The sequence below is a fragment of the Rhododendron vialii genome, chromosome 10a (assembly GCF_030253575.1).
Source record: "Rhododendron vialii isolate Sample 1 chromosome 10a, ASM3025357v1".
In the NCBI taxonomy this organism is placed as follows: domain Eukaryota; kingdom Viridiplantae; phylum Streptophyta; class Magnoliopsida; order Ericales; family Ericaceae; genus Rhododendron; species Rhododendron vialii.
The window spans coordinates 27,600,412-27,609,591 of record NC_080566.1 but is presented as its reverse complement, the minus strand read 5'-3'; the positions used below and the strand labels follow the sequence as shown (position 1 = coordinate 27,609,591).

Here is a 9,180-nt window from a genome sequence, read left to right as displayed (position 1 = left end):
CAACTGAATATAAGTTTCTCTATTTATCCAATATTATTTCAACATTAACCTTGCATACGCCCAAATGCACAGCGCTAAAACTACGGATGATAAATGAGCTGAACAAACCAAGCATGAGGTTGTCCAAGCATTGCTCGAAAAACTTAACAAGTTTAAGTACTTGTTTACAAAACTAGCCGATTACAAACAAGTCTTATCTGAGCCGAACACAAATCCATTTCGAGTAGTTTGATTTAATATATCATATGCTGAACGAGCCAAGTAATACCTTGTTCGAGCTTCATTTGTAAGTTTAACAAACTTCAACAAATTGTTCATGCTTTGTTTGTTTATCCAATAAACGGATTTAATTTGAACAAGCTTTTAAAGAGCAAACACGAGCTCAAACTTGTTGGGGATCGGGGATCTCACAACCCAAACATTTGCATGCACTTTGTACTAATCCCTATAACCCCTTCCACCACCGTTTCACATGGTTACGCGTGGGGTGAGGTGGCAAAAAAAGAAAACAATGGAGTTCCAGACACACCCTCTTACTCTCTAACACGCGATTCACTCTTTCAGTCTTTCACTCTTTCTCTATCTCGCTACACTTCCTGACTCATTCATATACGTACATATATGGGTTAAAGGGGCCGGATAAAACATCCAAAACCATTCAATGCTTTAGACAATGCGTGGGGTGGCGCTGAAGGTGATGGGGGTATAGGACGTACCAAGTCAACAATCACCCCCGCCACTCAATGTGTGAATCTTCCACACACTAAACCAGAGTCCTTGTATCCCCTGCTGGGATGCCTGTCGTTTTTGCTTGTCTGAACTTGGCCACACCTTATAACCCAGGTGTCTCTGGCCGTTGTGGCTAGGGCAACAACAGGATGCCAGGCGAAGATCACGTCACAATCCAAAACCGATCTTGAAAGTCATGACCGGCCAAGCGAATATTAACCTGCCGAAGGCCTATTCATAAATCGAGTTTAGGGATTCTTAACATTGTTTGTTTTAAATGACATACCCAAAGTAAACGCAAGCGAAAGGTAATGAACATAACCCCAAAGTGTTTATGTGTATAGATATAACACTTACAAACCCTAAGACAATTATGCAAGCTCACATAGCACAAAACGTGCATCGAGGAGCCGATATGTCTATGCACGTTGTTTCCTGAAAAGAAACTGAAAAGCCTTTTTCTTTTTTTTTTTGAACTGCAAAAAAGTTGCATAAGGAAAAGCTGGTGTGACAAATGAATACGAAGAATGTTTGACCATGGAATAGAATACTCATTTCAAAAATATTTACGACTTGCGAAGAGTAGAAATATGTAGGATTGCAAAATTTTATATCACACATCCATTTAGTCTAAGAATAAGGCTGTTTTCTTCTGCCCAAGTAGTATGACCCGTTTTCATTCACACGCCTATTTAAAATGATACCATTCAACGAAAGAAAATGATTAACGAAGGAAAGTATTTTCCTCGTGTATTCTACCGGCGGAAAAACACATTTTGTCGCCTTTTCTAGTAATTAGCGAGTAACAATGATTATTTAATGGAAAATGATTTTGGCACTCCAATTTTTTATGATGGCACTCCAAAATTTGTCTTTTAGTATGCTTGCTATGTATAATTTTTACACTAAAAAATAAGTATTAGAGTGCCATCATAAAAAATTGGAGTGCCAAAATCACATGCCTTATTTAATTTGTCAAATTCTACTTTTCAATTATCATTGCCCAAGGAAAAGTACGTACATTATGCTGAATTGTAAATATTGAATAGGAAATATATAGATTTTTCTAAAAGATCAGTACTAATCTTCAAAGTATAAAACTGTCTATATATTAAAAATTAAACCAATAAATATAAATTACTTTAAAACATCCATGAGTTGAATTATTTTGTATTTAAGAAAATTTCTCAAGTTCAATTTGATTTTTTTTCAATTGCTGATTCATTTCATTGGGGAAAATTCGAAATCTAAACGTTTTTACCCACATCTAAATATTTACTAACTATTAAAAACTACTCTCAGAATAACAGAAAAAGTTAAATTAGTCTATTTTGATTATACGATTTAAGTGATCAATTCGTAGTCTAATACTGAATTAAGAAGGGTAATTTACTCAAACGATTCCTATAGTTTGGTCTTTGTGTCACTCTTTTGTTCCTCTAGTTTTAATTGTCTTGATGATCCCTGTCGTTACAATGTTGCTCCCACTAATTGTACAAACTACACTTGACCCCATGTGGTTTTGACAGATGGTGAGGAAAACACTCATCAGGATCCCTCCCTAGGAAATAAGTTACTGTAGTATATATCTGTGTATAAGACCGTTCGAAACGGCCCCGACAATTTCCGCCTGAGTGAGGTGACGGCCGAATAAAGATGTTGACAAACGGCGCCGCCTATCTCGCACTCAAGAAGCTCGGCAGGAAAGCTAACTACAAATAAGAAGCAAGAAATTCAAAAAGACGATGGACAATTAAAAAAAAAACACAAAAAGGCAAAGAAAGAAGAAATTGATGTAGAACAAGATCGTAGGATTTTTTATATTTTGAAAACCTTTATTTAGGAACAATATCATTATGAAATTATATTTGTTTTGCACGTGTCTTATTTTTGTAATTTCTAGTTTTTGTAGGATTTATTATTCCCTTGGAGATGTGCGCTTTTTCCTTGGAGATTTTATTTTTCTTTTTATTATGGTCTTGGTTTTCAAGTAATTGTTTTGCTTGGTCTCTATTGTAAGTACTTACCTTATTGTTAGAACTCCTATTAGTATAAATAGGGGTGTAAGTTGTTCAATTATAAAGCTTTTATCAATAATATTGCATAGATTCTCTCTTTCTTTCTTGTGCGCAAGATTTGCTCGTTGCAACGAGTTGTTTATCTCGTTTGGACTAATACGCTAACTAGTCTCTCGTGAATTCCGTTCCGTCAAGTGGTATCAAAGCACGGCTTTGCCTGGTTCGATGGCACCATACACGGTTGAAGACACACCCATTGACGTTGATCGTGGGGAAGGATTTAACAAAACTCGCACCAAGGGATTTGTCCATGGTCAATCTGTTAAATATAAAGTTGATAGGAACCGCGTTGAGGGATTTTCCCACGACCAACCTATTAACCAGAACGTCTCTGAAGGATATTCTAATTACCAACTTGATAGTAAGGATGAATCTGAAGACGAGCTACCTGAGGATTATTATGGATATCAGTCGAAGAAGCGACATTCAAGGTTTGGAGGATCGGATTTTATCATACAGATGACGACTTTTTAACTTTTCAGGTAGAACCAATAATTCCTACTTTTCATGGGTATTGCCATCTTGAGAATTTTATTTATTGGTTTCGTAAAGTAGATAAATTCTTTGAGTTTTACACAGATATTCCATAAGAGAAAGAGGTCAAATATGCAGCTCATAAATTATATGGCTATGTTTCTACGTGGTGGGAATGATTGCAGTCCAACAGATTGCGACAATATAAACAACCCATTAGGACATGGCCCAGGATGAGACAATTGATGAGTGATAGATTTCTTCAAACAAATCGTGGACAGGAGTTGTATCAAGAAAACTTGAGTCAAAATAAATGTTTCGAGATAATTTTGATTTGCAATATAGCCATGTTACTGCTATACAAATTATTCAAGAAACATGCCAATGAGTTTGACTCAGTTAAGCATCGGAGGTCAAAAAAAGAATCAAGTTCCTTCAAGTTCCAGTCAATCATTTCACAATTATTATGATGGATATGAGGTCGCAGAAGAAGAAGGAGATCGAGTTGAATGTGATACTGATAAAGATGTTAAAGATGTCATAGTGGAAGTTGATAATAAGAAAAGTAACACTGATGTTAGTGAGAAATATAAAATTGATATCGATGTTGGTGATCAAGTTGTTGAGGACCGAAACAGTTGTCTATTGGAGATAGTTTATACTAATATTTGTGTTGAGGAGGAGGGTCTCGCCATCAATACAGGGGTGTCGAATGAAATACATTCAAAAGGATTGTCGAACAATCAATTTGAATCGTATATCCAAACGATGGATTCACAACATAATTACATCTTTGATAGGGCTAAAGTTGCTTTTGTCGATTTTCTTGGAGTGGAACAGTTTGAATGGATTTCCAATGTTCATCTAGTGAATCTTGTCAACAAGGTGAAGCATGAAGAGAAAAGATTATTGCATGAAAATATTTCTTTGACAATTTTTTGGAGAAGTAAGAAGTTGAAATATTCCATGTTTGTCGATGCTGTTGTTGTCAACTTACAACCTATTGGAAGATGGGATATGAATATTTTGAAAGTCAAGCAGAGTGGAGCACATTGTTGAAGTTCGTGTTTGAGAAAATTAATTTAAAGTATAAAATTGATGCAGACAAGTGCCAATGTGTGAAGTTTTTTCGAACAACGAGAACTCGAGATCGAGTTCTTTTAAAGAAAATGAGACTGATGTAGGACAAAATCGTAGGATTTTTTATATTTTGGAAACCTTTATTTAGGAACAATATTATTATGAAATTATATTTGTACTGCCTGTTTTGCACGTGTCTTATTTTTCTAATTCCTAGTTTTTGTAGGATTTATTATTCCATTGGAGATATTTTTTCCTTGGAGATTTTATTTTCCTTTTTATTATGGTCTTGGTTTCCAAGTAATTATTTTGCTTGGTCTCTGCTCTAAGTAGTTACCTTGTTGTTAGGACTCATATTAGAATAAATAGGGGTGTAAATTATTCAATTATTAAGCTTTTATCAATAATATTGCAGAGATTCTCTCTTTCTTTCTTGTGCGGAAGATTTGCTTGTAGCGATGAGTTGTTTATCTTGTTTGGACTAGTACGCTGCGTCAAAAACATACAACAAGAGGGAAAAAATGTTAATGGTGAGAGCAATGATATGTACTTTTGGGGTTGATTGATATCAAAATGGATGACTTGATCGTCGGAGGACATGTCCGGTCAATCAATCGGATCAGGGTGTCATTGACGAGTTGATTCTTGCGCAGGGTGTTGGGACTAAAGGAGGCACATTCTCATTCTCTTCTAGTTGAAATTCAAAGGTTATCCTCAAACAAAAAGTGAAGGACCTAAAGCAAAAAGGCCCTTACAATTATCTTACCGGAGAGTCACTGTAGACGATCACACGTGATGAAAATCTCTCTGTATCGTCTTCATCTTTGTCTGCACCTTCAACGCTTCTCTCTCTCTCTCTCTCTCTCTCTCTCTCTCTCTCTCTCTCAAATGGAATATGTACAGCGTAAAGAAGGATGAAGCTAGGGAAGGAAAAACGTGGGCCCGAAGGTATTATGGTAAAGTGGGAAGGGGATATGTTTTGGATAGGCAATGGGTGTGTTAGTTTTATGCCCGAAAACCAATTGTTGAACTTGTTTTTGTTTTGGTTAAGTTAATTATTTAGCACTTTTATTTTCATTCGCAGATATGTGTTTATTGGGTCTACTGTGGAAAACATACACATATAAGATTCGTGCCTAGATCAATTGCAGAGAAACTGTGAGATCGCTTGAAAGAGCAGAAGCTCTTGTGAGGAACAATTTCTCTCTCAAGACTTTAATCTATTAAATGCCTAGCTTAATTGATGGCTATGGCTGAACAAACTTCATAGTCTGAGAGAGGACTGAATCCTCTTCTTAAACCAAAGTTTCATCTACCACCATTAATGAAAGAGCGTTAATGTGAAAGAGTTAGGAAGTTATTACGCGTTACATTAAAAGCGAGAGATGAAAACTAAGCCGTTGTATTAATGAGGGCCATTAATTTCTTACATTCTCCCACTTGACCCATATTAACTTTTATTATTCGCTGCTACATAGGATGTCACGCCTTCAATTTTCAATATAAATAAATAATACATTTCAATAAAAGATCCTCACATATTGTATGTAGTACCCGAAAGAGTTTCCCACCTGTTTAATTTACAAACAAGTCCCCATGTTTAGGTAAATACAACTTTGGCACCACGGCCTAAATCAGCTTAAATACCAATACGATCATATTCGAAGTATTACAAACGATTAGTCAAAAGGATTGAAATGATAAGTTACAAATACATCTCTATCAAAATAAAGTTAATACAAAGATGCTTAAGTAACTACATGAGGTTAGCTTCCAAAAAGTCTTTCATTCCCAACCACACATTCCATGCGAGCTATTGTCTAGCATTTTGACCTGAAAAGAAAGATTAGGTTGAATTACACTAGCCTAGTAGGAAAATCTTTACCAATTCTATGTATAAATACGATGGTAAGTGCAAGTGAGATGAAGACAATAGATACAACTCAATCGATGGAAAACAATTAATTCAATAGTATGTCAACGCTCAATATGATCATTCCAAGACATGCCAATATGACCATATGCGTTCACATGATGTTGATAACTCTAGTAACCTCAACACGACTTACTATCGCTAATCCCCACCATCGATATTTCCATCTCTTGCGTTACCGTATAACACCACGAGAGTCACCGTATTACCACCTCTAGTGTTACAGTATACACCAACATCTAGGGCCACCGTATTACCACCTCTTGCATTACGAGACCATCTAAGTCTTCGTATTACCACCCCTTACGTTACGAGACTTCCTAAATCAACCTCCGACACAAATAACTATTTCCTCACTCGATATACAAGTTAAGACTTTCCTAAGACCACATCCATACATGAAATATGTTACGACATGCCAACTATATCACAAATATGCCACAAACGTTCATAAATAATCAATCAATCACAAGTTGCATCTTATTAACATTTTAACCTAGTAAACTATTATTCATTCCTTACTAACGGGAGGCCAACGGATCAAGGACAACATCAATTATTCATAGGAAGTCAATTGAACATGCAAAGAATAGGTTTGGAAGTGTCCAAAAGAGTTTAGAAGTGATCGAGGGTCGAAATGGTCGAAACAATGCAAAACAGCGAAATTGCTATCTAGAGGAGAGGGGGGATCGATCCCCCCATCACCAGGGATCGATCTCTGGGCTTGCTGGTCCAGAGAAGAAAAGGGAGATCGATCCATACGCAATTCTGGGCGATTTTTGCCGGTTTTGACAGCTTTCAGAATGAACAAAGGGAGACGATCAAAGCTCAATTCTTGCACCAAAACAACATATAAACACATAAAAGAGGTAAAGAAATCCCTACCTCACGACGATAACTAAGATCTATGCGATTGGAGCAAGCCCTAACTTCCTTGAACTTCAAAACTTCGATTCAAGCTTAACCTAAGGAATTTAAATCTTAAAGACATGATCGGAAGGCTGAAGGGAGGTTAGTCTTGGAGGGTTTTAAGAGATTGAATGGAGTTTTGAGTGAGGAAGCAAGAGAGAAAGAGAGGTCGGTAGAGGGAAAGAGAGAAAACATGAGGGAGCGAGAGATACAAGGAGATAACACTCCCTCAAGTTCTCAATTCATTCACTTCAATCCCCAATCCAATTAGTCACCAAATAAACCATGAATTAACAATCATAAGGTTGCAATTTGAAACTCACATTGATTAATTCGGAAACAAGTGCGGGTACTTCTCTCTTACTTTATCTTCCATTTCCCACGTCAACTCCTCCTTCCCAAGATTACTCCATAGGACTCACACTAACGAAATGGTTTTACCCCTCAGAACTTGCTCACGCGAATCTAGGATACGTATCGGCTCCTCTCTATAGGATGCGTCGGCTTCCAACTCAAGTTCGAACCACTCTAAAATGGGTGACGGATCCGGTTCGTACTTCTGCAACATCGATACATGGAACACATCATGAACGCCCGATAATCTCGGGGGTAAGGCCAATCGATACGCGACTTCTCCAATCTTCTTGATAATGTCAAATAGCTTGATAAAATGCAGTGAAAGTTTGCCCCTTTGTCCAAAACGAGATAGTCCCGGACGCGGCGACACCTTAAGAAACACATGATCTCCCACTTTAAATGATAATGGTCGGCGACGAAGATCGGCATAACTCTTTTGCCTACTTTACGCGGTTAACAACCGTTGACGAATTAGTTTAACTTGCTCGGTGGTTCTTCTTTGTGCCTTAAGAAGACGTTGATGAATCACTCTCATGCTCTCGAAAGTTTCTTGGATCAATTTCGGCCCAACCAATGTAGTCTCACCCAACTCGGTCCAACAAACGGGTGATCAACACAGTCTCTCATACAAAGCTTCATACGATGCCATCCCAATACTAGATTGGTAGCTATTGTTGTACGCAAATTCGACCAATAGTAGGTGATCCTCCCAATTAACCCAAAAATCCATAACACAAGCCCGAAGCATAGCTTCTAGAATTTGGATCGTTCTCTAAGATTGCCCATCTGTTTGAGGATGATACACGGTGCTAAACAAGAGGTTGGTGCCAAGAGCGGCCTGCAAGCTTTGCCAAAAGCGCGCAGTAAACCTTGGATCTCGATCCGACACAATAGAAACGAGAATTCCATGAAGACGGATAATCTCGCGAATGTACAATCGACTAAGCGTATCAACCGAATCCGTAACCTAAATAGGTAAGAAATGTGCTGACTTGGTCAGTCAGTCGACTATCACCCAAATAGCATCGTGTCCCCTTGGCGATCTCGGTAAACTGCTAACGAAATCCATCGTCACGTTCTCCCACTTCCATTCGGCCACTGGTAAAGGTTCTAACTCCCTCGTAGGTTGTTGATGCTCGGCTTTGACTTGTTGTCATGTAAGGCATTTGGACACGAAGACGACGACATCTTTCTTCATTTCTAGCCACCAAAACTGTCTACGCAGGTCATGATACATTTTCGTTCCTCCCAGATGCACGACTAGCGGTGAATGGTGAAATTCTCTCAATATTTCCTCCCGACATGAGACAGGTACGAACAATTTTTCTTGGTATCGCAAACCTTGATCGACATAAATCATCCACCCCTCTTGAGCATTTCCGCTAAGAAACTTGGTGCGAAATTCCCCCGTTTTTTCATCTTGTTGTTGGGCCTCAATCACTCAAGTTGACAAAGTTGATTGAACGATCAAGTTACACAAAGTGACTCCATCTCGAACCTCCTCAAAATGCAAAGCGTACGAGCTTAAGTCATTCATCATTTTCCACTCGTGGATTGCTAAACTTGCAAGCTGTGTCGATTTTCTAATCAATGCGTCTGCTACCACGTTCGCCTTTCCCA

At 37.9% G+C, this 9,180-nt stretch overlaps 1 protein-coding gene across 1 annotated transcript; it reads right to left on the bottom strand.

Annotated features, from left to right (window-relative positions):
• Positions 1-7,621: 7,621 nt before the first annotated feature.
• LOC131303075 (uncharacterized) lies at positions 7,622-8,308 on the bottom strand. Its single transcript, XM_058329864.1, has 2 exons — positions 8,190-8,308; positions 7,622-8,000 (listed from the first exon to the last, which is right to left on the bottom strand). Exons 1-2 carry the CDS (start codon positions 8,306-8,308, stop codon positions 7,622-7,624), a joined length of 498 nt encoding a protein of 165 aa, XP_058185847.1.
• Positions 8,309-9,180: the final 872 nt, after the last annotated feature.

What these genes read in the sequence shown, in the direction of transcription:
- LOC131303075 (XM_058329864.1), bottom strand. Translation starts at nt 8,308, where the DNA reads ATGCTTCGGGCTTGTGTTATGGATTTTTGGGTTAATTGGGAGGATCAC. An exon ending in ATGGCATCGTATGAAGCTTT is followed by an intron (nt 8,001 to 8,189) that starts GTATGAGAGACT and finishes CGCGTAAAGTAG; the next exon opens with GCAAAAGAGTTATGCCGATC.